The sequence below is a fragment of the Orcinus orca genome, chromosome 12, assembly GCF_937001465.1.
Source record: "Orcinus orca chromosome 12, mOrcOrc1.1, whole genome shotgun sequence".
Taxonomy (NCBI): Eukaryota; Metazoa; Chordata; class Mammalia; order Artiodactyla; family Delphinidae; genus Orcinus; species Orcinus orca.
This window is the reverse complement of record NC_064570.1, coordinates 37480248-37507740: the sequence shown is the minus strand read 5'-3', so window position 1 is coordinate 37507740 and position 27493 is coordinate 37480248. Positions and strand designations below refer to the sequence as shown.

General features: G+C 37.9%; 1 protein-coding gene across 3 annotated transcripts in view; it reads left to right on the top strand.

Moving 5' to 3' along the window:
• Positions 1–27493, top strand: part of NKAIN2 (sodium/potassium transporting ATPase interacting 2) — a 980961-nt gene that overhangs the window by 23276 nt on the left and 930192 nt on the right. For 2 of the 3 annotated variants that reach the window (XR_007470706.1, XM_049695657.1), the window contains exon 2: positions 21237–21284. The exons of the other annotated variant lie outside the window; for it this stretch is intronic. Coding sequence is in view for 1 of the 2 variants with exons in the window: in XM_049695657.1 (XP_049551614.1) it covers positions 21237–21284 (48 nt within the window). In the remaining variant the exon portion in view is untranslated. The remainder of the gene's footprint in view (positions 1–21236; positions 21285–27493) is intronic. 3 annotated transcript variants of the gene reach the window in all.

Genomic DNA, 27493 nt, shown 5'->3' with positions numbered 1-27493 from the left:
AATTAGGAGCTTAAAGTAGTTTACAGTTTAAAAGTTACTGTCCCAGAACCCAGTTAGCAAGTGAAGGGTTTGAGTTTCAGGGCTAGATCTCCTGCTTTAGAGACAGGATAGCGGGCTGGCTGCCTTTCTGCTTCTCTGCCTGAATGAAAAGTTGAGTTCAATGTGCTATGTTTCAGAAAGCAAGGAAGTACATGATATGCTTTTTGAAAGCTATCCAGTCATTAAGACTAAACAAAAAGGATTTTTAAAAAGATTATCATTTGGGAAATAGCAATTGAATTCAAAAGATATTCTAGTTTAGAATAGATTATTGACACTAATTAATTGACAAGGTTTATCTAAACTTCTGTTTTCAAAGTATGCTAATATATTGGCGCTGATTTTGAACACAAAATTAGGTACCAGTGTCATGTCCTAATCCTGAGAGAATGCTGCGGCACCTAGCCCCAAATTTGCTATGTATTGCATATCAGTCTCTTATTGTTGACAATGGATCATTTTTTTCTCAGATACTATTAAAGTGATCATTAACAATATTCAGGATGGGTTAAAATGGGCATATTCAACTGCGCTAAAGCAAAATTCAAGTTGAAATTTGCTTTGAAAAGCACTTAAACTGACTCTGTTGTATATTTCAGTAACTTTGGTTGTACCAAAGCACCTTATTTTGCGATCTATTAAAATCTCCCACTGTGTGTGTTTAAAGATTTCCTTTGCTTTAAAAACAATGATAAAAACCCTTATGCAACATTCAGAGTGATATGTGTTTTCAAACAGCAGCCCATCTTATTTCAAGAGATGGAATAAGTATCATTAAAATGGTAACTCAAATCAGTTAAAGCACTTTTGTGGAAGATTTAGATTAAAAGTGATTAAGAACCGCTGTGGTTCGCTGATAGATGCTATTTTGTATTATATTAATTTCCCCATTTAAAAATAGATGACTGCTTTTAGTGCCTTAGGAGAACATTCAGTATCCCCTGAAATGCATGGATTTAGTGGGGTGATCCCATTATATGGTGTCACTGGCCTGAAAAGAAGAACACTGCTGATCGAAGACATCTCAGCAAGGCTACTCTCTCAGCATCAACAGACCCATGACAAAGACTGCAGGAAAAAGAAAGATTTATCAGCTTTTGCCTCCAAAATGGCCAAGAGAAATTTGAAGAATAAAAATGTAACTAGTTGAAAATCCTCACAATGTTGTTTTGAACAGAGCTGGTTGAATGTTTGGTGTGGAAAGTGTTAAAAATCTTGGCAAGAGATCAGGCAAATTGAACAAGTGGATTTCCTGTCCCAGATGTCTACTGTGCCCCAGAACAACTTTGGAATAGCTTTGCAGCTTTTATTCATTTGCTTAATTTAGGCTTCTTCTGGGACATTTCTTGCCTATGTATGTAAAAACCCGATACAATTCAACTACTTGATAGATTTTGTTTTTAGTGAAGTTAATGTCAACCATTTAACAAAGGTATCACTTGCATTTGAGCATTTTTTTAATGAGGTGGTGTTATGATTAGCATAGTAAAAACCAGACATATTTTTAAAATGTTTTTCCAAGATCTTTCATATTTTGAAAGAGTGAAGGTTAAATCTAAAGTGAGGAGATGAAGATAAAGGAAGAAAAGAGAAATTTAAAAACAAACACAGCATTGCTGTCTATTAAACATTTTTGGTCTGTAGAATTAGGCCTTCAAAACATCACAGGATGGCAGCTTCATACATTATAAATTGCAAAGACATATTACAATTGTTACTAGAAATGAAGTTTAAGTAAAAAAAAAAAAAGATGAATTGCTAACCATTTAAAAGATTTTCTCATATTTTAAAACACTGATGGGTAACACACAGGTACCTAATTAATTCTATATGTATTATTTTAAACTTTGGTGGAGATTTGTGATAATAAACCGCGGAAGCAGAAGGCTGGAGCACCGGGGCTCACCCTCCCAGGCTGCTGGTGTATACCTGAAGGCTCCTATTCCTTGTTATTGCTGAAGAAGCAGCAAGTGTTTGTTCTGCTGTTGTAAGTCCAGTGGTATTTTTTGCAGGACAGGGGGAGTCTGCTCCCTGAGGGAAAAGTAGACTGGAAGAGGGATGTTTCCTCTTCAACTTGATGCTTGGTGGCCAGCTCTCACCCTAGGTTAGAGGTTTGAATTTGGAAGCAATTAAAAAGTAATCTCGGGCTTCCCTGGTGGCGCAGCAGTTAAGAATCCACCTGCCAATGCAGGGCACATGGGTTCGAGCCCCGGTCTGGGAAGATCCCACGTGCCATGGAGCAACTAAGCCCATGCACCACAACTACTGAGCCTGCGCTCTAGAGCCCATGAGCCACAACTACTGAGCCCGCGTGCTGCAACTACTGAAGCCCACGTGCCTAGAGTCTGTGCTCTGCAACAAGAGAAGCCACCACAATAGAAGCCCGTGCACTGCAACGAAGAGTAGCCCCCCGCTCGCCGCAACTAGAGAAAGCCTGCGTGCAGCAACAAAGACTCAATGCAGCCAAAAAAAAAAAGTAATCTCCATTTTCAAGATGCAAATACTATCGAATTATAACTTGTGGGTCTTTTTCTTTTCTTCTGAACATTTTGTGGAACCTCTTCAAAGTATAATTTTACTAATGGCTCTTTGCATCAAGAAACTACAATTATAAGAAAAAGTAAAGTTCTAAGTACTTCATTAGAATTTATTTCCCCTCTATTTTAAAATTAAGTGCATTCAAATCTATTAAGTAACTGTCACAGTTGAAAATCTTGCCAACATGTAGTGTATGTGTGTTCTGTTTTGTGATGGCAATATCATTAGGGGTATTTCTGAGAAATGTCCAAAAAAAAACGTGTGTGAGCATGACTGTTCAAACTATTAAATTAAAATGCTATTTTAATGGAAAAAAGGCTAAATGATTGCACCAAGGTTCTCACTTTTACTTCAGCTAATTTTTAAATTACCAGTAGAAGAAGTGCATTTTGTGAAATGAAATCTGCTATACCTCTTCTTTTGTTGCCTAAAAGGAAAGACTGTATTTAATTTTCTGCAAAGTTTAACACTGAACTAAAAATGTGATAGGCCAGATGTGACACTAGGGTAAGGATGAGAAGATAATTGTGATAGGCTGTTATGATTTATAATGGCATAAACTGAAAAAAATTTTTCAATCCCTCTTTTCTTTATTTTAGATTATTTAGGACAGCCTACTTCCTTTTGTAAGAAATTCTGCTCAGGACCAATCAGCTAACCTCCTATCCTAAGTAACTATTGGAAGCTTTCTCTTGTACCTGTAAACCGGAAAGGAATCTGAAAAGCAAATGTAACTAATGGTCCATAAATATGAATTTTAAAGAAATATGGTAAAATCTTTAAGCTTTAAAAATAATTTAAAATCAAATCAAGAGATTTGAATAGGGGAACAAAGTGTTCTTTGTTTAAATCTCCTACCTTCTAAACTTTGCCATGGAACTCTAAGCCAGGGATTTGTAGAAATGTTTTGACCCCTGCAGTAGTCTTTACTATTAAAATAAAATGCAGCTTGCTTTGCCGGCCATCCCTCAGTCCACTTTAATTGTTTATGTTATCACTTGCATAAATATACTTGAATTACTTCAGTAAGTCCTTCAAACGATTTTCCATTCTTTGAAGTAACTTGTGGTTTTTATATCCTATTTCTTCTACATTCCTCATCTCTCAGTCTTACTCTCCCATTAAACTTCCAGGAGAAGTAGTGGATCATTATTTCTCTCTCTTCATTGTTCCTGAGCATTTCTCCTTTCACTGGGAAACACCGCTATTCTCCTGAGTAATACAATGAACAATTTAAATGTAAACCCTTATGTAATAGAGTTGCTTACTGTTATTTTAATTCAGTTACAGAAGAACTTCAAAAATGTGTTCATACTCAGACACTTGTAGAATTAGGAAATCAAGAGGAAAGAGCGGACATTATGGAGCTATTTCCCTATCACTTTCAAAAGAAGCAAGATGATGTCAATATCCTGTAAGGTCTGGGATTTGATCTTACTTACCCTCTTGACAGGCTAATGACTTACTCTCTTATTGTTTTATGGATGTTATTGGAAGACATGAGACTTCTGAGTCAGAGACAGAAATTCATTATGCATGGCACCACAAGCAGCATGAGCTTCATTATGTGAATTAGAGCCCCTTGCGTCCAAGTCCAAAAGAGGGGACAGAAGGAGAGAGGACTCCATGGGCCTAACTGGATGCTACACGCGCAGTAGGTTTGCATCACAACTGAGTAGCACTGAACTCCCTTTACCAGGGCCCCTTTCAGATAGGGGAGGCCATGCGACTGGGTCTGACCATTGGGCTATATGGAGAAGTAATGTGATTTCTTACCAAGGCAGGGGATGCAATTAAAGAAACAGCATGTTTTGCGACACAGATGACACAATGGAGAGAGGCCAGGGGAAGAAATGGTTAGAACTTCAATTTCTAATTATTTTAATTTCTTTTTAAAGGAAATGTTTTGTATGACTTTTATTATGTATACATTGTTATTAGTGTGGTGAATATAGATATAAATAAATCCATTTATATATATACATATATGTGAGATATGAACTCAAGTAGTTTTAGCTGATAGGTATGTGTGATAAAAAACATTTTGAAGATAGCTGACTCAAAAGATGATTTTTTTTTAATTAAACATATTTATTGAGTGTCTACTATGTGCTTGGTACTGACCTAGGTGTTATAGTTACTTTAATGAACAGAACAAAGCTTACTGACTCTCCTGGTGTTGGACCTTACATTCTAATGTAAGTTAGGGAATAAGCAATGTAAGGAAGATAGGAAATAAACATGATAAATACATAAAGTATGTATTATTTTAGAAGCTAAGTGATATGTTAGAAAGAAAAAGGAAAGCAAGGTAAGGGAGCTAAAATTTGCTATGTGAGCCATATTATGAAGGGTTATCAGTATGCAAAATTCTTTACCTGGCCTAAAAGACCATTCTTACCAATTCAATGTTTAATTCTTTATGTTTGCCATGAAATTTCATTTTTCGTTTGATTTTGCTTTGTTCTTTCTTTGGAATGCCACTCTCTCATGCATGATCTACTTAACTTTTGTTTAACCTTCTGTGGTCCTGCTTAAATATCATCTCCTCTCTGAAGCCTTCCCCAATGCTTCCACACTTCCTCTGCACTTATGGAGTTCTTAAAACTTGTACTTAATGAGTACTTAAAAATGATACTGGCCTATCATTATTTTTCTCCCTCTACCTCAAAACAGTAAGCTTCTTGAGGGCAACACCAGGTCTTATTTGGTTCTGTTTACTTGGTCCAGTCAGTGTTTGTTGAATAAATGCACACATTTTAAATCATTGGTTAAACTTAATCGAGATGCATAAAGAAGGGTCCTAAATTGTGTTGGTGAAGTTCTGAAGAAGCTACAGTGACACTGTGTTGCTGACTAAAGAGCATTTGTATGGATAATTTATACAGGAGAGTATAAATTTGAGTATTACTCAAATAACAAAGGATTCAAGTTAACAATAGCTTGTAGGAAAGAGTTTAGGATTCCGGAAGTTTTCCAGTGGAATAAAATATGGTGGTGTTGGTTTGCAACCTTGGGAGTTTCCCGGGTGAAGTCTGAATCTGCCCCTGTACATGGAGGGCAAGGAGAAACCAGAGAAAGAGACAGACCATTCTAGATTGGTAGGTGGCAGGTTTAATGAGCAAGGGGACTTACACAGTAGGCTTGTCTTGGGCAACCACAAGATGAATAGATCTCTGTACCCGCTCACCAGAATCGTAAGAGTTTATGTAGGGGCCATATGGAGTTCAGTCACATGTACCATTTAGACGATCTCAATAGCACATTACTTTCTCAAGGCTGTACCCTTGAAGTAGCTCCTAGTGCAGGAATGGTGGGCAGAGCATACATTCCAAGCATAGGGGAGGAGGCAAAGAGCCTCTGATTGCCCAGGTCCAGCTTGTAGGTTAACCAGCAGTCATGTCCCCTCAATAACCTCCAATAGGTGGTTATAGTGTTAAACAGCTCATAAAAGCCTACTTCAAATCACAAATGTGAAACAAAGTTCTGACGTCATTATTCTATGCCCTTCCTGCTTAAAACCATTAAATTGTGTCTCATCACTTCTGATAAAGTCCAAAATCCTTAGTGTAGAACCTAAGAGGTTCCTGAATGACCTCATCCATACTTAGCTTTTGGTCTTCTTCACTCACCCTCCCTCCCCTTACCATATTGTCACTGTTTCACTTCCTCAAATGTCTCAGCATCTTGCTATCAGGAGCTTCATGCTGTACCAGGCCAGGAATAGCCTGCCCTCCCACCCTCACCATAGCCAGCCTAACTCCTACTAAGCCTTTGAATCTCTGCTTAAAAGATCCTCTGTGAAACTCCCGCTGACTTTCTGGCCAGGTCGAGTCCCCTGTTATATGCTACCATAGTGATCTTTCTGAGGACTTGATAAACATTGCATCTGTATGCCCCACACTGTGTCTGGGATATAATAGATGATCAATAAATATTCGTAGAGTAAATACAGGCGACTTAACTGTCACTGAATAGATACTTCTGGATACCAGTAACCATTTAACTATACCAATACATGTATAAGAAGAAAATGACTTTATACTTCTGTCCCGAAGTCTTCTCTACTGTTGAACTATCTAAGGGTCTCTCCCCTTCTAAACTGTATTTTCTCCTTAAGCAATCTCATCTGTGCCTACAGCTTTAATTATCACCATTACCCAGATGACTCTCAAATTAAAATCTTCAGTTCAGAATTCTCCCTTGAGCTCTAGATCTGTGTATCTAATTGTCTATCTGACAGCTTCCCATGAAAGTATCAAACATATATCAAGTTCCATGTTTTAGTTAAGCTATTGCTAGCTGTTGTAGCAAATGTAGTCCGAAATTCCAATGGTGTAGCACAATAAAACTTGATTTCTTAGCCCAATTCAGAGTTTCTGGTGGGCATGCAGCCTTCTACATGGTAACTTTTAGGGAAACCTACTCCCTTTTACTTGGAGTTTTACTCTCTTTTAGGGCTTGTAGACTTTTGCATGAGGTCAGTGGTTGGGGAACCAAGAGGCGGTAAAAATCACACCTGCTTCTTAAGCTTTGCGGCCCAGTACTATTGTCCGTACTCCCCTAGTGAGCACTAAGCACGTGGCCCTAGCCAGATGCAAAGGATCAGGGACGGCTGGGAAATATAGTCTTTGAGCACCTAATTCCCACAATAATTCTCCACTATGAAATAAGCATCAATTTTTGGCTGACAGCTAGTCACCTCTGACACATTCAACATGACCAAAATTCAGCTAATTTCCCAAAGTAACTGAACAATCAAGCCAACAGACAGATAAACCCTGGCTCTCCTCCAGTGTTCCTTATTTCCAATAATACCACCTGCATAAGCGGGAGATACAGGTGTTGTTCTCAACATCCTCTTTTTTTAGATTTTTCATCAAAGGGGACTATAATTTGCTGCTTTAATTAATCACCCCAAATCTGGGATTAAAAGAACTTTAAAGGTTAGGTAAGTAGGAGTCAGAAGCCCCAGAATCATCCCTGACTCTTCCCTCACCCCATGTGCAGTCATTACCTGGTCCTGTTGGTTTTGTCTCCTAAATATATATTGACTGGGTTCATGCCTCTCCTGTAGCCAGCCTCCTCCCCTGAACTGATCTTCCCCACTTGTCCTCTGGCTCCGCTTTGTCTTCTTTACACAGTGGCCAAAGTGAACATTTAAAATGCATATCTAATTGCATTATCTCCCTTGCTGTTAGCACTTCAAAGCTGGCCTACCGCTCTTAGCAGAAAGACAAAAACTCTTAACATAATTTACAAGGGCACCGTTATCCTGGTTTCTACCTGGCTTACCTTTGTTAGGATTTTCTATCTTTTCTAGCCACACTGTCTTCTGGTGTTATCCATGCTCTAAGGCCTTATTTTCAAAATTGTTTCCTCTTTTTCTAACCTAGTTAACACTTACATATCCTTCATTACATTGTAAAGTATCACATTCTCAGGAAAGCTTTTCCTTATCTCTCTAATCAGGTCAACTTCATCCACTGAACAATTTTAAAGCAACTTGTATTTCTGTTTTGTAGCCCTTGTGACAATAAGTTTTCACATTTCCTTATGTGATTATTGGATTAATATTTGTGTTTGACACTAGATTTTATTTTCTCAGTGGGCAGGGGTTGTGTTTTGCTCGATTTTTTTCTCTCCAGCATTTATATCACTGCCTGACAAGTGGTCAGTGTTTAATAAATTTTTTTGAATGAATGAGTGATTTTGTATACTAGGTGGTGTTATCAACTGAGGGATGAATGGCCATTATCTTTGCAGGTGTATGGAGATATTGATTTAAGAATTTAGAGCATCCCTGATATTTTGAAAGCTACAGGATTTTCTACGTTGCATATTTAAGATTTCTTTATGGAACAATGCAAATCTCGCAAAGGTTAGAGCATAAAGACCAGAAATGAATTTGTTTTGCTTAGCGATTTACATCAGATCTTTACATGGTTGAAACTTTCTTTTGTTATTCATCTCACTGGGTTTCCTAGCAACCTATGTTGCCATTGTGGTGGGACATTCTACAGATAGTGACATCTTTAGTGTCTTTCTGAAGTATTGCGTTTATCTGTCCTGAAATAATATACTTGCAATTGCATTTCCTAAATATGTATATCTATCTATATGTATATGTGCATATTTATTATACTTGCTGAAAATAGTATAATATAAGCTTATTAAATAATATTTAAATCTTTTGAATTTATGATTCTCAAAAGTCACCCTGGCAAAGATATTTATTTTTAATTTCTGGGAAAAATAGTTCCAGTGTCTAAATACTTAGTTTTATCTCACCCTTCCTCCTCCTGCACCTCCTCCTCTTCTTCTTCTCTTTTTCTTTTCTTTCCTTCTTTCTTTATTTTTGGTCTTTTTTTTTTTTTAACATCTTTATTGCAGTATAATTGCTTTACAGTGTTGTGTTAGTTTCTGCTGTATAACAAAGTGAATCAGCTATATGCATACATATATCCCCATATCTCCTCCCTCTTATGTCTCCCTCCCACCCTCCCTATCCCACCCCTCTAGGTGGTCACAAAGCACTAAGCTTATCTCCCTGTGCTATGCAGCAGCTTCCCACTAGCTATCTGTTTTACATTTGCTAGTGTATATATGTCCATGCCACTCTCTCACTTCATCCCAGCTTACCCTTCCCCCTCCCCGTATCCTCAAGTCCATTCTCTACATCTGTGTCTTTATTCCTGTTCTGCCCTTAGGTTCATCACAACCATTTTTGTTTGTTTTAGATTCCATATATGTGTTAGAATATGGTATGTGTTTTTCTCTTTCTCACTTACTTTGTGACAGACTCTAGGTCTATCCACCTCACTACAAATAACTCAATTTCGTTTCTTTTTATGGCTGAGTAATATTCCATTGTATATATGTGCCACATCTTCTTTATCCATTCATCTGTCGATGGACACTTAGGCTGCTTCCATGTCCTGGCTATTGTAAATAGTGCTGCAATGAGCATTGTGGTACATGGCTCTTTTTGAATTATGGTTTTCTCAGGGTATATGCCCAGTAGTGGGATTGCTGGGTCATATGGTAGTTCTATATTTATTTTTTTAAGGAACCTCCATACTGTTCTTCATAGTGGCTGTATGAATTTACATTCCCACCAACAGTGCAAGAGGGTTCCCTTTTCTCACACCCTCTCCAGCATTTCTTGTTTGTAGATTTTTTGATGATGACCATTCTGACTGGTGTAAGGTGATACCTCATTGAAGTTGTGATTTGCATTTCTCTAATGATTAGTGATGTTGAGCATCCTTTCATGTGTCTGTTGTCAATCTGTATATCTTCTTTGGAGAAGTGTCTATTTAGGTCTTCCACCCATTTTTGGATTGGGTTGTTTGTATTTTTTTGATACTGAGATGCATGAGCTGCTTGTATATTTCAGAGATTAATCCTTTGTCAGTTGCTTCATTTGTAAATATTTTCTCCCATTCTTAGGGTTGTCTTTTCGTCTTGTTTATGGTGTATCACATTGATTGATTTGTGTATATTGAAGGATCCTTGCATTCTTGGGATAAAACCCACTTGATCATGGTGTATGATCCTTTTAATGGGCTGTTGGATTCTGGTTTTGGTATCAAGGTGATGGTAGCCTCGCAGAATGAGTTTGGGAGTGTTTATCCCTCTGCTATATTTTGGAAGAGTTTGAGCAGGATAGGTGTTAGCTCTTCTCTAAATGTTTGATAGAATTCACCTGTGAAGCCGTCTGGTCCTGGGCTTTTGTTTGTTCGAAGATTTTTAATCACAGTCTCAAGTTCAGTGCTTGTGATTGGTCTGTTTATATTTTCTACTTCTCCCTGGTTCAGTCTTGGAAGGTTGTGCTTTTCTAAGAATTTGTTCATTTCTTGCAGTTTGTCCATTTTATTGGCATATAATTGCTTGTAGTAATCTCTCATGATCCTTTTTGGATCAGGATCTCATGATCCTGACACCGTATTTCTGCAGTGTCAGTTGTTACTTCTCCTTTTTCATTTCTAATTCTGTTGATTTGAGTCTTCTCCCTTTTTTTCTTGATGAGTCTGGCTAGTGGTTTATCAGTTTTGTTTATTTTCTGAAAGAACCAGCTTTTAGTTTTATTGATCTTTGCTATTGTTTCCTTCATTTCTTTTTCATTTATTTCTGATCTGATTTTTATGATTTCTTTCCTTTTGCTAACTTTGGTATTTTTTTGTTCTTCCTTCTCTAATTGCTTTAGTTGTAAAGTTAGGTTGTTTATTTGAGATATTTCATGTTTCTTGAGGTAGGATTGTATTACTATAAACTTCCCTCTTAGAACTGCTTTTGCTGTATCCCACAGGTTTTGGGTCATCATGTTTTCATTGTCATTTGTTTCTAGGTATTTTTTGATTTCCTCTTTAATTTCTTCAATGATCTGTTACTTATTTAGTAGCATATTGTTTAACCTCCATGTGTTTGTATTTTTTACAGTTTTTTTTCCTGTAATTGATATCTAGTCTCATAGCATTGTGGCCGGAAAAGATACCTGATATAATTTCAATTTTCTTAAATTTACCAAGGCTTGACTTGTGACTTAAGATACGGTCTATCCTGGAGAGTGTTCCTTGAGCACTTGAGAAGAAAGTGTATTCTGTTGTTTTTGGATGGAATGTCCTATAAATATCAATTACGTCCATCTTGTTTAATGTGTCATTTAAAGCTTGTGTTTCCTTATTTATTTTCATTTTGGATGATCTGTCCATTGGTGAAAGTGGGGTGTTAAAGTCACCTACTAGTATTGTGTTACTGTTGATTTCCCCTTTTATGGCTGTCAGCATTTGCCTTATGTATTGAGATGTTCCTATATTTGGTGCTTAAATATTTACAATTGTTATATCTTCTTCTTGAATTAATCTCTTGTGCATTATGTAGTGTCCTTCTTTGTCTCTTGTAACAGTCTTTATTTTAAAGTCTATTTTGTCTTATATGAGGATTACTACTCCAGCTTTCTTTTGATTTCCGTTTGCATGTAGTATCTTTTTCCATCCCCTCACTTTCAGTCTGTATGTGTCCCTAGGTCTGAAGTGGGTCTCTTTTAGACAGCATATGTACAGGTCTTGTTTTTGTATCCATTCAGCCAGTCTATGTCTTTTGGTTGGAGCATTTAATCCATTTACATTTAAGGTAATTATCGATATGTGTGTTCCTATTACATTTTCTTAATTGTTTTGGGTTTGTTATTGTAGGTCTTTTCCTTCTCTTGTGTTTCCTGCCTAGAGAAGTTCCTTTAGCATTTGTCATAAAGCTAGATTTGTCTTGCTGAATTCTCTTAACTTTTGCTTATCTGTAAATGTTTTAATTTCTCCATCAAATCTGAATGAGATCCTTGCTGGGTAAAGTAATCTCGGTTGTAGGTTTTTCCCTTTCATCACTTTAAATATGTCCTGCCACTCCCTTGTGGCTTGCAGAGTTTGGGCTGAAAGAACAGCTGTTAACATTATGGGGATTCCCTTGTATGTTATTTGTTGTTTTTCCCTTGCTGCTTTTAATATTTTTTCTTTGTTTTTAATTTTGGGTAGTTTGATTAATATTTGTCTCGGTGTGTTTCTCTTTGGGTTTATCCTGTATGGTACTGTTTGTGCTTCCTGGACTTGGTTGACTGTTTCCTTTCCCATGTTAGGGAAGTTTTCAACTATAACCTCTTCAAATTTCTTTTTCTATTCTTCTTCTGGGACCTCTATACTTCAAATATTGGTACGTTTAATGTTGTCCCAGAGGTCTCTGACACTGTCCTCAGTTCTTTTCATTCTTTTTTCCTTATTCTGCTGCCTGGCAGTTACTTCCACCATTTTATCTTCCAGCTCACTTGTCCGTTCTTCTGCCTCAGTTATTCTGTTATTGATTCCATGTAGAGTATTTTTAATTTCAGTAATTGTTTTTTTCATCCTTGTTTGTTTTCTCTTTAGCTCTTCTGGATCCTTGTTAAATATTTCTTGTATTTTCTGCATTCTGTGTCTGAGATTTTGGATCATCTTTAACATCATTACTCTGAATTCTTTTTCAGGTAGGTTGCTTATTTCATCTTCAGTTATTTGGTCTTGTAGGTTTTTACCTTGCTCCTTCGTCTGTAACATATTTTTTTGTTGTTTCTTTTTTTTTTGATGGTGGTACTGTATTCCTGTCTTACTGGTTGTTTGGCCTGAGACATCCAGAACTGCAGTTTGCAGGCAGTTGGATAGAGCTGGGTCTTGGTGCTGAGATGACCTCTGGGAGGCCTCTCTCCGATTGATATTCCCTGTGGTCTGAGATTCTCTTAGTCCAGTGGTTTGGATTCGAGCTCCCACCGGAGGAGCTCGGGCCAGACCTGTGGTCTGGGAACCAAGGTCTGGCAAGCTTTGTGGTGTGATAAAAAAAAAAAGAAAGAAAGAAAAGAAGAAAGGAGGAAAGAAAGAAGAATAAGGAGCAGTACAATATCAAAGAATAAAAAACAAAATAAAATTAGAACAATAAAAATTATACTAGGAAAAATAAAACTATAATTGAAACATCTTCAACAAGGTAAAAGAAAACCACAACAGAAAAAAGAAAGAAAAAGAAAAGGGGGGGGGTGGGGAATAAGCAAAAAGGAAAGAACAATAGCAAACTATAAAGAATAAAATAAAATTAGAAAAATAAAATACTTATTAAGAAAAATAAAAATATAAAAGAATCAACAACAATGAATCAACAAGGTAAAACAGAAGCCAATCTAAAAGAGGAAAAAAGAAAAAGAAGAAAAAATGCCTCGGCTATGGGGGCAGAGTTTAGGCCGGGGGTGGAACTTAGGTTGGGGCAGGATTTAGGGTGGGGTGGGACCTAGGTGGGTCGGGGGCGTGTTATGAGCCTGGGGTGGGGCATGGTGCAGGGCTGCCTGTTGCCTGCGCAGAAGGGGAGAGGCCTCTGGAGTTTGGAGTTCCAGAGTTTGGAGGTAAGGCCCTGGGTGAGGGTGTGTAGGTGAGGTTTAGGCCCAGTGTGTTGGAGGGCATCTCCGAGTGTAGAGGTAGGGCCCTGGGTGGGGTGTAGGGGCGAGGCTTGGGGTCTGCACGGCAGGAGGGAGGCTCTGAGGGCACAGGATTAGGCCCAGGAGCCCAACAGGCTCCCCGGTGCCTAAGTGGACGGGAAAGCACTGGCCCTCTTCCCTTCTGTTCCCTCGTACCCCTCCCCCACCATCTCCCCCAGTGTCCTCCCTGTCCCCACTGGACCCCTAACCGTGGGTGGGTCCCGCTGGGTGTAGGAACTCCCCCCATCCCCCAGCCACCCCTCAGGGGTGCTGGTCCCGCAGGACCGGCCTTTACGTTTGCTCCCCCTCCCTCCCTCCCATTCCCTCAGGACCCATGGCTGGAGGGAGTCTAGGTGGTCAGAGGATCAGGCTTGGGATCTTAGCAGGTTCCTGGGGGTCCAAGTGGGCAGGGGAAACCTGGCCATGCTCCCTTTTGATCCTCTGCCCTCCCAGTGGTTCCCCAATTTCCCCCTTCGGGCGTGGGACCCCTTCCCCTCCCCCAGCCACCCCTCAGGGGCGTCAGTCCAGTCCTGCCTCCACTTCTCCTCCCCCTTCACTCCCCCAGCACCCCATGTCCTACCCGGTCACTGGGGGTTCCTCCCATCCCCTTAGGTGTCTGTGGTCCCCCACTGGTGCCTGGTAGGTGCCCTAGTTGTGAGGAAATGCGAATTCCATGTCCTCCTAGTATGCCATCTTGACTGTGCCTTCCTTCTTCCCTTTTTGAAAAAGTTTTTTTGGCCAGATACCACACAGTTTTAACTGTGGTAATAATAAGTGTTCAGTTTGCTTCTTAAGTCCTCTGATCAAATGTTTGGCTGTGAGGTCTTTATAGCACATATTTCTAGTACCTTGGCCTTTAGACTACATTTCTATGGTGCCTCTTGGACCCTATAATAAAATAAAAAACTCCTTTTTTCAGTTTGTTTAATCAATTTGGGTTTCTTTATAAAGTACAAATTTTCTATAGCAATAAGGTGTTTGGCATCCGTGTACTCCTGCATTGTCCATTCAGCTTTCCTTTGATACACAAAGTAGATAAGGCATGCGTGTGGAAGGTGACCACTTACCTTTCTCTGTCTCCAGAATGGACTCTGTGCTTCCATGATTTGACTCTGAAAGAATCAGTATTGTACAAAAAAGCATGGGTAGCCTTTTTCATTAAAAAAGAAAATTTTTAACTTTTCAGCAGAGTTTAGGGATTCAGAATGAACTGTAGCACTTGTAAACTGTTCTTTACTTTTAGAATGTAAAGGTCTTTCTTGAGAGAGAATACTACACTATGTAGATATATAATCACAATAATCAGAATACTTACTCCCTTTGGCCTCTGATTCCTTGTACTCTGAACTATTCTGAAGAACATGGAATATTGGTGTTGCTTAAAGTTCTCTATGACCTGATATTATTCATTATTTCTGTGTTGGACAGAAATAAAAATGCACAACGTGGGAGCTGTGAGTTTCAGTTATATTTGGGGACTTACTGAGGACTGTAGCCTGGGAGACAGCCTATCAGATAGCTCTGAGGAACTGTTCCAAAGAGGTAAGAGGGGAGGTCAGCATATATGTGATTTTGGAGAAGGGGTGTGTGCAGTCAAGCACACATCTTGGTTGAAGGTTAGCTAGTCATAAGGAACAGATATCTTAGTTAATAATTTTAGTGCTTTTCCAAGTATGGGAAGATGCACGAAATTGAGTTCATAAAATTTTGTCCTGAGAATATTTAGCTACCTGAATGCCTGTTCTGCCAGTTTTCCTAGAGCCTCATTCCTGATCTCTGTCCTGAATTCTTTTCCGCGTATGTTGAAGGTCAGTGACTACAGTGGCTAATGACTCAGTCCTTAAGGAAAAGGGTGGCAAGTGACATTCTTTAGTTGGCATCTGTAAAGTTAGGAAACCTCTTGTTCATGGTACTCATAGGGAACTGGGCCTGAACCTGTTTCTTTTACTTAAGACATTTTGTGGACTGTTGTAAAATTCTTAGGCAACTGATAGTTTGTTTATATCAAGATAGTTTGTATAATAGTTTGGAAGGAATAAGGAAGAAATGAAATGTCAATATATGTTATATGTAGCTTCATTTGAACTGGAAAACTGAAATAATCATATTCCATTTAAAATTCATTAACTAATTGCACTGATTTCTCCCTGTATTCAGTTTTATTTAATCAGTTGCTATTATTGTTGAATCCTAAAATAAAAATAGAGAGGCATTGGGGCTTCCCTGGTGGCGCAGTGGTTGAGAGTCCGCCTGCCGATGCAAGGGACACGGGTTTGTGCCCTGGTCTGGGAAGATCCCACATACCGCGGAGCGGCTGGGCCCGTGAGCCATTGCTGCTGAGCCTGAGCGTCCAGAGCCTCTGCTCCGCAACGGGAGAGGCCACAACAGTGAGAGGCCCGTGTACCGCCAAAAAAAAAAAAAAAAAAAAGAGAGAGGCATTTAAATTTTCACCCTCCCATGTTTGTTAATCAAACTGACCAATTTATTCATGCTTAGGTTTTCTGCCTAAGTACTTACTTTTGGTACAGTTCTTAAAGCATCCTGTTCATAGTTGTTACTTTTTTAATAAATAGAAGATGAGATTAATTTATCTCCAGCCTACCTATCTGCCTCTCTATCCATCCCAAGAGAGGTTGGCACTTATGTCCTTGGGTGTGCTTTCTGCTCATGGCAAAAGTAACTTCTTTTTTATTCTTTTTCATAGGTATTTTCTCTAGTACATAAGGCGAAGTAAATGTGGTTTACTCTTCAATTTTGGAAGGGGCTCTTTATGCGTAAGCATAGACATTATATTGCATAAATGAGTGTATTCTTTATTTTGTGGTTATGACCTCATAGCCAACTTTTAGGTTTGACTTAAATGGAAAGAATGTAGTCCCTATAAGACAACTGATTTGTCTCCTGCAACTATTGTCTAGAGTTCTGTGGAAATTCTATATCTCTTGAAGTGTTATTTTATTATAATTCATTTTTATGCCCAAGCTACCAAAGGTTCCCTTATGGGGTTCCCTCTGAGGTGCATAATTACGAGTTTGGAGGAGGAAAAATAATTTTCCCTCTGCCCTTCTAGGTTCTTGGCTAAGACATTCCCCTGTAATAAAAGACAGACTAACAGGAGAAAAACAAACAAAAGGTTAAGAACAAGTATGTGTTCTGTATTCATGGGAGATAGCCAGCAAAACTTCCCAAATGGTCCAAGCCACTATCTTAAATACCATCTCCAGCTAAAGACAAAAGAAAGATGTTGGGTGGGGGGAAACAGGGGAGTTTTTCAGGCAAAGCACAGTAAACAAGGGTATGGTTGTTATGCAGATTTAAGTCAATGCCTTCTCCATTAATAAGAGTTTCTAGAGATTTAGTCATCCTTTTCTTCCAGGTACAGAGAGGGAGACACCCTTACAAATAGAGATTCCCCTTATAACTGCAAATGTCTCTTACAGAAGGTTAACTTCTACACAGTTTTCAGAGCTTCTCCTGTATCTGCTGTTTCTTAAAAATACCCAGCTCTCCAAAATTAAAGAGGCATATTTTGGGGTCGTATATTTTGCTCTCTTTCAGCAAACACTCTGTGGTTTTTCTTCACCCTGAATCTCTGTTGTGAATTGTATTTATACATATTGAACCATATACTCATCTGTAAAATATTGATAAAAATATGTGTCCTCCCTATTTCTACTATATTATTGGAAGAATCAAAATAAAATTATATATGATAACAAATAAAATAAATATCCATGAGTTCATATTAATAAATGGTTGAATAAAAAAATGAATGGGGAGAAGGTACAATTCTTCTTACAGAAAAATGTCATATGAGATATATAGGTTCTTCCCATTCTGGAATGTGAAGCTTAATTCCCTCCCTGTGAGTGTAGGCTGGACACAGTGACTCATTTCTAAAAGAGAAAAGTATGGAAAGAGAAAAATAGTACATTTACAGTAGAGACATTTCTATTGTAAATATAGAGGTTCTCGGTATGTTAAGATCACGTGCCCCCTGATATGATGTGATGGGAAAGACAATTCACCTCTCTGGTATTCTTCCCCTAAACCTGTAACTCCAGTCTAATCATGGGGAAAACATTAGGCAAATTCAAATTGAAGAACTTCAAAATACCTGACCAGCAGTCTTTGAAACTGCCAAGTTTATGAAAAACAAGGTAAGACAAGAAACTTACAGATTGAAATGAAGCTAAGAAGACACAGTGACTAAATGCGATGGGATATTCTGACTTAAAACTTGGAACAGCATAAAGCACATTAGTGGAAAAACTGGTGAAATATGAATTAAGTCTTTAGTTAACAGCATTGTTCGCTTAGTTAATGGCATTATACTAATGTTAGTTTCTTGGTTTTGACAACTGCACCATCATTACACAAGATATTAACATTAGGGGAAGCTTGGTGAAGGGTGTATAAGAACTTTATATCTTTGTAACTTTTCTGTAAATCTAAACTTATCCTAAACTAAAAAGTTTGTTAAAAAAAAATGAGTGCCTTCAAAAACAGACATATGGATCAATGGAACAGAATAGAGAGCTCAGAAATAAACCCACATACCTTTGGACAGTTATCTTCAACAAAGGAGGCAAGAATATACAATGGGAAAAAGACAGTCTCTTCAGCAAGTGGTGCTGGGAAAGTTGGACAGTTGCAGGCAAATCAGTGAAGCTAGAATATACCCTTACACCATACACAAAAATAAACTCAAAATGGCTTAAATATAAGACAAGACACCATAAAACTCCTGAAAGAGAAATAGGCAAAACATTCTCTGACAATCGTACCAATGTTTTCTTAGGTCAGTCTTCTAAGGCAATAGAAATAAAAACAAAAATAAACAAATGGGACCTAATCAAACTTATAAGCTTTTGCACAGCAAACGAAACCATAAACAAAATGAAAAGACATCCTACAGATGATGTGACCAACAAGTGCTTAATTTCCAAAATATACAAACAGCACCTACAATTCAACAACAACAACAAAACCAATCAGAAAATGGGCAGAAGACCTAAATAGACATTTCTTCAAAGAAAGACATACAGATGGCCAACAGACACATGAAAAGAAGCTCATCATTGCTAATTATTTGAGAAATGCCAATCAAAACTACAGAGAGGTACCATCTCATACCAGTCAGAATGGCCATTAAAAAGTCTATAAATAATAAATGCTGCAGAGGGTAAAGAGGAGTAAAGGGAACCCTCTTACAGTGTTGGTGGAAATGTAAATTGGTGCAGCCACTGTGGAAAACAGTATGGAGGTTCCTCAAAAAAACTAAAAATAGAGTTGCTATATGGCCCAGCAATCCCACTCCTGGGCATATACCCAGACAAAGCTATAATTTGAAAAGATACATGCACCCTTATGTTCATAGCAGCACTTTTCACAATAGCCAAGACATGGAAGCAACCTAAATATCCATCAACAGATGAATGAATAAAGAAGATGTGGTACATATATACAATGGGATATTACTCAGCCATAAAAAAGAATGAAAGAATGCCATTTGCAGTAACATGCATGGACCTAGAGATTATCATACTAAGTGAAGTAAATCAGAAAGACGAATAACATATGATATCAGTTATATGTGGAATCTAAAATACAACACAAATGAACATATCTATGAAGCAAAAACACTCACAGAGATAGAGAACAGACTTGTGGTTGCCAATGGGGAAGGTGGTGATGGGGGAAGGAAGGGCTGGGGGTTTGGGATTAACAGATGTAAACTATTATATATAAGATGGATAGACAGCAAGGTCCTACTGTAGAGCACAGGGAGCTATATTCAATATCCTGTAATAAACTATATTGGAAAAGAATATGAAAATTCTTTTTCATATATATATGTGTATAACTGATATATGTGTATAACTGAGTCACTTTGCTATACAGCAGAAATTAACACAAAATTGTAAATCAACTATACTTCAATAAAATTAAAGAGCTCCTTAAGAAACCAGACCACCTCTGACTCATTTTTCTATCCCCACAAAAGATGTGCCTTAAAATAATCTTGAGAAGTAAATGAATAAATACTGACATTAGAATGTGATCTGAGAATATTAAATATTATATTTGAGGTATTATTATATTTATTCATATTATAAAAGTAATTTATGTTCAGTGTAAGTATAGAGAAGAAAATAAAAAGCACCTATATTTTGTTTTACTGTCTAGAAATAACTAGTGTTAACTGTTTACACTTTAAAGAACAGTATGTTTTTGGTATGCATGATATCTCAACATTTGAGTTACACTGCACATTTGATTTTATACCTGATTTTTTTTTCATTTAGAAATATTGCATCGTTACAGTATTCTTGGGGAAAGTGGTTTTTAATAATGTGTATCTAGACCTGACGTGTCAAAGAGGGTGTCCTATTATTTGCTTCCAGACCCATTACTCCCACAGCCTCCCATCCCCATTTTTAGGGGATTTTCCCCTTCTAGTTGTTAGACCAAACATTTGAGACTCATCCTTGGCTACTCTGTTTCTCTTCTATCCACATGGAATCCATCAAGAGATCATGTTGGCTCTACCTTCAAAATATATCCAGATTCCAATTATGTCTCATTTCTTCTGCCACCACCCTGGTCCAAGCCAATCCTCCTTCTCTTGGATGTTTGCTCGATTTCTACGCATGTGACATTTTCAACACTGCAGTCTGATTGATTGTATTATAACAAGAATTCGTATCTTTCCTCCCTTCAGAATGCTTCATTGGTCTCCCTATCACTCAAGAGTGAACACTAAAGTCCTTACTACATGATGACATTTTTCTTTCTGAACTTTTTCCCTGTTTTATTCATTTTAGTGTTGTACTTTTTCTTACTCAGAGGAAATCTGAGATAGTTTTCATTACCATTCCACTGTGGAACATTCTGTTCTGTGGAAAGTGATGTGAAAACTCTCCTCCATTTTCTTCTTTCCAAGAAGTCCTTATGCATGGAAACAGCAGCACTAATTGTGAGAAGTTTTGTAGATGGAACTTGGCTTTGATTTGAGAAAGAGGACAAGCTTATTTTAAAAAGTTACATATGCAACTATACCTGGTTAGTAGGATCTTGAGAAGAACCAAGATTTGAAGCAGTGGCAGGTAATAGGAGGAAAAGTTTACCCAGAAAAGATCGGCAAAGTACGTAATGCAGTATTCTTAGAAATCAGACGCCATTCTTTCATGAATGCAACAGTGATTTTTAATTTTCTCTTTTATCTTTGAGAAAAAGAGACCTGGATTAAAGTAATTTGATGTTTTAATAAATGAATAAGGAGAAGCTAAAGTCCTGAAGTCAGCCTTTTTGTTTCTAATATATATGAGAAATTAACTGAAATGATTTTGAATGCTACTTCATAAAATCTCTTCTTTATGAATCTGTATTTTTTAGCTTTTATTACCTCATAAATTCTGAGGGATGATTTATATAATTGAACAGTATCCTTTTCCTTCCATTGTTGAACAAGAAAGCAGGAAGCCATCTTTGATATAAAAGTTATACATTCTGCTGCTGTCTGAATGAAGGAAGTCATTTTTTATTTGAGTTATGTCAGATTTCTGCTCTTAGGAAGGTTTTTTATTTTATTTTCGAGAAAAAGCATACACTATAAAATGCCATCTGATAAGAAATAACTGATATATTTATTTCATTTCCCAAACAGAGTAAAACTAATGTGCCTCAGGCAAAACAGTCTGTCAACAGAGACACGGTAAGCGAACCGGCACATGGAGGGATCGTGTAGTTAAAGCAGTGTTTTTTGTTACAGTTCTGCCAAGGGGGTTGGGGATCTGGGAATCTTTTTTTAAGGGGTAATTGCCTTTCAAATGCACTTTTGAAATCAAGTGTCTTACAGAGGGTGTGAGGTTTCACTTTGTGTGCCAGAAAAAGGCAGTTTACCTCCCAAGATTAGACGAGAGAATTCGTTCTTTCTTCCTTTGCTTGTTTAGGGATGCGGCTAGCAGTGAGCTTTCTTGGATGTGGATGAACCCCTGTCTCACAACTTAACCTGCAGAATTGCCCGTCATACTTGGCTTTCAGCTCCGTCTGCTGTGGAGCCAGTCTTGCTGAGCTTCACGTCCAGGGAGCAGAGCAGCACGAAACTGAGGGCAGCAACCATCCTGTCCTGCTTAGGGGGACGGGACTCTGCTTGTCCTATTTGGTCAGCTCAGTAGGCTGGCAGAGCAGAGCATGCCCTCACATCTTAAACTTGCAGGAGGCAAAAGTGTCTTGAAAGGTCATAATGATACGTCAGAACCTGAATATTCAAAAAAAGAAACAAAAATAAAGAGGCCATTTCAAAGTAATTTTTCCCATTTTTAAAATTTATAATCTAAAATTTTCTCATAATTTAAGAAAAAATATAATGGAGTTGCTTAAAATGCTTTATAAACCCCTTATGTATAAAAGTTCTACTTTTAATTTGACTTGATTTAGAGAACTTCATTTATGAAAATGTTGATAGCAGACAATCTTCAGATGCTTAAATGTGTCTAGAGAGAGCGTGCACATCAATCCTATTTTTTCTGTAGGGTTACACCTAAACAATACAAAATGAGCATACATCTGTTTGTTTTGTTTCTTTTTTTTACAGTTCTTAGAGTTCATAGTTCCCTTTAATAGGCCAGTCTTTTTTTGCTAACTTTCCAGATTTATTTTCATTTTGGCTGTTAACTGCTGCCCCCAACCCTAAACCTTGCTTTCTTTTTTTCTCAGCACTGCTGTTAGCTAATAATTCTAGTTTTAATAACTGACTAGTTTAAAGTATTTCTAGCCCCCTTTTTTATTCACAAGGTATTTATTGAGGGCTTATTAACAGAGAGAATATAGAAATGATTATGAAAGGTGTTACTATGCTCGAAATGCCACTTTTCAAAATCAGGAGCCTCTTAAAATTATAAGCAAATTTACTTGGAAAAATGATTCAGACCTCCAGAAAAAAATGCTAAACATAAACCCCTTAAAGATAAATCGACCATTCCAAAACCTCCCCTATAGTTGGACATGACTAAAAATAAATTGGTCTGTTACATTTTTTTGTTTTTGTTTTCCTTGTTTTCAATTAAATAGATATTTGACAAAATTTTGGATAAAATAATAATGACTTCTAAAACTTTTTTCTTCAGTAGTTTCTCTATAACCCATAGAATTCATTAAATATGGCAGGACTGTAATTGTCAAATGTTTCATGTGTATGTGCACATCTTAGCACGTATGTTTGTATATGTTTAATTACTACTATTATCCAAAGAGTACTTAGGCAAATGCTGTCTTCTTTATATGATTATATGATGTTCTAAAAATATTTACTTTTTTAAACTATGAAAGTTGTATTCATAAAATTTACATATAAATTACATCTCTTGTGCCAAAAAATTATACACACATAGGGAAAAAATGAAACACGCAGTTTTCTCTTTCACTTAGAGATGGATTTTTAAGCTTGCAAAAATGTAAGCAAAAAACTCACATGTTTATACCAAAAGGGATGTTAGATTGAGGGAAAACTTCTAATTGTTTGATGTTTGGTTACAGTTTTATAATATATAAAGCCTGGTTACATTTTTAACATGCCAACTAATTGCTTATATAATTATTATCTTTCTCAAAATAAAGACAAAGGAGTTCTGGATGTCAAACATCTAAAGTGTATTGAAGGTACTTTTCCTGTTTTGAAATACACAGTTTTAGCCTTCTATAGTACTCAGAAAAACAAATGTATTATATAGGCTTTTACTGAATATCCAAAATGTATTCTAGTTTTGGGGAACAAAAGGGGAAAATTTGTGCAATAAGACTTCATTTCATCATTCTGGGATTTGCATGTAGTAGAAAGGAACACCTTCATTAATTTTATTTGGTATTTGAATAATTTATGTACCACTCTTCAGTGTTTCCAGTAGGGCTGTTAGAAAAATATTCAAAGTATATTCTAGATAGGATTTTATAGCTTTATGCAAAAGGGAAATGAATTATTTCTTTTAGACCGTTAGAATTATTACTGTTCTTTCCATTTTACAATTGACTGAGGTTGCAGACCCGTAGAACTTCTTCCTTTTGTGTGTTTTAAGTGCAATGGCAAGTCCAGGACACATCCCCAAACTTGGTTGCCTTTGGACCTTAGCAGAACTGCTCTTTCGCACTTGCACTAAGAAAATTGCCTAGTCTGATAGCAGTGAACAGAGCAATATATGTATACAAATAGAAGAAGAAGAAAAAGCTTAAATTTCTTTCCTTCTTCCCTCCCCCCTCCCTCCCCCCTTCCTTCCTTCCTTCCTTCCTTCCTTCCTTCCTTCCTTCCTTCCTGTTAAAGTTCCCAAAGATATGGGACCATATCTTTGGGAACTTTAACACAGCACTCTCAGTGGGACCAATTTGCAGGTAAGATCATCTCATAACAAGATACTGTAGATATTCTTAATTAAACTGTCTTGGATGGAGTCCAAAATAAACTGGCTTAATACCAAACTCTACTGTATAGTGAATGTTGTGAAAGTGAGATGTCAGAGTAGAGTGTATGCTTTTTTAAGGCATAATAATTAAATATGGGCAAATAAGGCTGAAGGGAGTGACCTATTTTACAGTGCTATTATAGCTCCTTTGGAAACTAAGCAGGCCTCTGCCCTTATCACTGCAGGGAAGGATTCAGTTATGATGGTAATTCACACCTCAATAACTTTCTTTTATGGCATCCATCCATCATCAACAGTAAGGCTGTACGCAGTCTGAGGAGGATTCCCGGATGTGACATTCTGGGAAGGCTCACATCTCCTGAAGACAGTAATACAGCCAAGAGCCAGAGAACCCACTTCACTTCAGCAACTGCTGAGACAGTCCTAAATAACCCTCAGCACCCAGGCTGCTGAGGACTTTTAGAACTTTTCGATCATTTTCATCAGCAAAAGGAAAAACAGCAGAGCTAACAGTAGGAATACCCAAGGGATCCTCTATCATCGTTAAGAACTTGGCTTGAGTTTTCTTAGGTCAGTTATTGTGTAACCTTGTCAGTCATGCATTTTTGGAAGCAGCTATAGCATGACTTTTACAGAATGACAGATGCAAAATGGGTTCAGAAAGCATCATTGAGAGCTCAATTTTGTTGGCCGAGAAACTGTTGGATATTCCTAGCAGATAGTGGGCAAATTCCATAGTAGATGAGGTGGGAGTGTCAATTAGCCCGCTGTGATTTTTGGAGTATTTGTTTACTAACATCTGCATCTGTAGCTATCCAGTTTTGCTCTCCTCCAAAGTGGTAAAATAATGCTGACGAGACAAACTTTATTCGACTTAGTTTGAGATGTTATACACAAAAATTAATTTTGGTATATGTATTAGTCTGTGTGGGCTGCCATAACAAAACCCAGAAGGTGTGGCTTAAACAACGGAATTTATTTCTCACCATTCTAGAGGCTGGAAAGTCCAGGATCAATGTGCCAACTGATCTGGTTCCTGGTGAGTGTTCTCTTCCTGATTTGCAAATACCTCATCACACTGTGTCCTCAGTGGTGGAGAGAGAGCTCTGGTGTATCTTCCTCTTCCTATAAGGGCACTAGCCCTTTCAGACTAGGGCCCCACCTCTATGATCTCATTTAACTTTTATCACCTCCTCAGGGGCCCTATTGTTACCGAACCAGATTTGTTTGCCTGATACACAGCAAGCCAAATGCTGAGACACTGAGGTTTACAGCAGAGAAAGGGTTTATTCAAGAGGTGGGCAAGTGAGGAGAGGGGAGAACTAATATCAGATCTGCTTCCCTGATTGTGAGGGCCTTGAGATATTTATGGGATAAAGAAGCAGGGTGGGCTTAGATGTGGGGAAAGGTGAATGGAAGTAAGGAAAAGATGAAGTAATTGGTGTTCTGTGCAGGCATATCTGAGTTAAATGCTTCTTCACGGGATGCATGTTCAAAAACGGAGCCTCTTTTGCATGATCTGCAAGGGTGAGGTTTTTGGCCCTCTGACATCTAAAAGGTCATTTATCAGACACAGGCCCTGTTTTAGGGTTGGTGGTCCCAAACAGTCTTAGCTGGCTTGAACTGGACAGAGGTCAACTCCAAATTCCTGGAAAACAACCTAAGCCTCCCATTACTATAGTGACTCTTTTGTCAGAGACATTATCTATAGGGGTTGTTAAGGGGTCAAAAAAATAAGGTGAACTTGGTCAGTGAAGGCAAGTTACAAGTGGAGGGGTTTTTAACAAGTTGTTCTGTGTGACAAGCTCAAGAATTTCTGTTAGTCACCAGTTTCTGTTAACCCTCTGGGGCACAGTTTTAGGGTTTTTTAACCCTGTGGAGCACAGGTTCACTATCTCCAAACACAACCATACTGAAAGTTAGGGATTCAACATATGAATTTTGGGGAGACACAAACTTTCATTCCGTAACAGTGTATAACATTGTATAAACAATTAGGTTAATATATTCTTTTGAACTTCCTGGGAACTCAGCCACTTCTGAATCTGGATGTCTTTGGCAATGGTGACTGATTTAATTCTCTTCACAGTTGTCCTCTAAATTTAACCTCCACTTAGAGTATTAGCTGTGCTCCATGCTGGAGTATCATCCTTGTTCAGAAACTAGGGACATCTGAGGGCCCTTATGCCATTAGTTTAGTGAGTTCTGAAGTCTGTGTGTCTGGAGTTTTTCCTCTAAATTTCTACTGGGCTCCTCTAGCAATGAGCCTCCTTCCTCTTGTCTGGTCTAGTCCTGTATCCCAGACCTACTAACTAGGTCCTGGTCTTGTGTACCCAGTGCCACAATCCATGCCTTGGTTTGCTGGTTTCTTGGGACACAAGTGTTTTGTTTGTTTGTTTGATTTACTTCTTTATTCAGGTATCAAATACTTCATTGTTATTTTGTTGTCCAGTCACTGTGCTTGGGATAAGAACCACAACTGTGAATAAGAAATTCAGGTTTTTATCCTCAGTATATCTCCTCTGATGTAACACTAATATCTTATCTGCCTGAACTGTGAGCCAACTAGGTATTTTGTTTTTCTGGTCACTATCTGATATGGAATAGACCTAAATAAATAGGCAATTTCAATATAGTATGCTAAATGTTAAAATGAGAAGGGGGTTACAGGATGATATAACAAAATAGTAGGATAACCACACTTGCCTTGGAAACTTGGACAAAGCTTCTTGGACAAACTGATAGTTATTTTAAGTCTTGAAGAAGTGTTAGCTAAAGAGCTGGGAGGAGAGGGATTTGGGCAGAAGGAACCTGATATACAGGGCATATTGAAGAACTAAATGTCTGGCTATAGCACAGGTTATGAGGGAGGAGTTAGTTCTACCTGATTTTCACTAATATCTTCTAGGTATTGGAATTTGGATTTTGCATCCCCATTTTTATAGGTTTGTTTCTCTCCATTGTCCGCATCTCCTGCCAAAATCCCCTTTAGATGCTGGTCTGTACCAAATCTCTATTACATGCCTCCCCTTAACCATGTAGCTAACATATATATGTGTGTGTGTGTGTGTGTGTGTGTGTGTGTGTGTGTGTGTGTGTGTGTTTTCTGAACAGGTGAAATAACTTTCAGGCTCTCCAGTCTTAGATTAGCACAAAGGGGATGTATAGGAGAGAGGGGGCAGGGCTTAATCACACCACGTGGACATATATGTGCTTGATCATGAATGGCATTATCTGGAGAAAGTCACCAATCTGGAGTTGATGGCCAAGCTTACATATTTATTCGTATCACACTAGCAGCATAGAATTTTCATACTGGAAGGAAGCTAAGAGGTGATCTGTTCCCAACCTTGTTGTGCAAGTCTAACAGATTGGATAATTTCTAAGGTACCATTTTGAGTCCCTTTTATATCATCATATGGCTTCCATATTTATACAATATTAGAGTTATACTATTCATCAAGAATTATTCCCAGTTTAGAAACATTTGAGGAGATATTTGCTATTG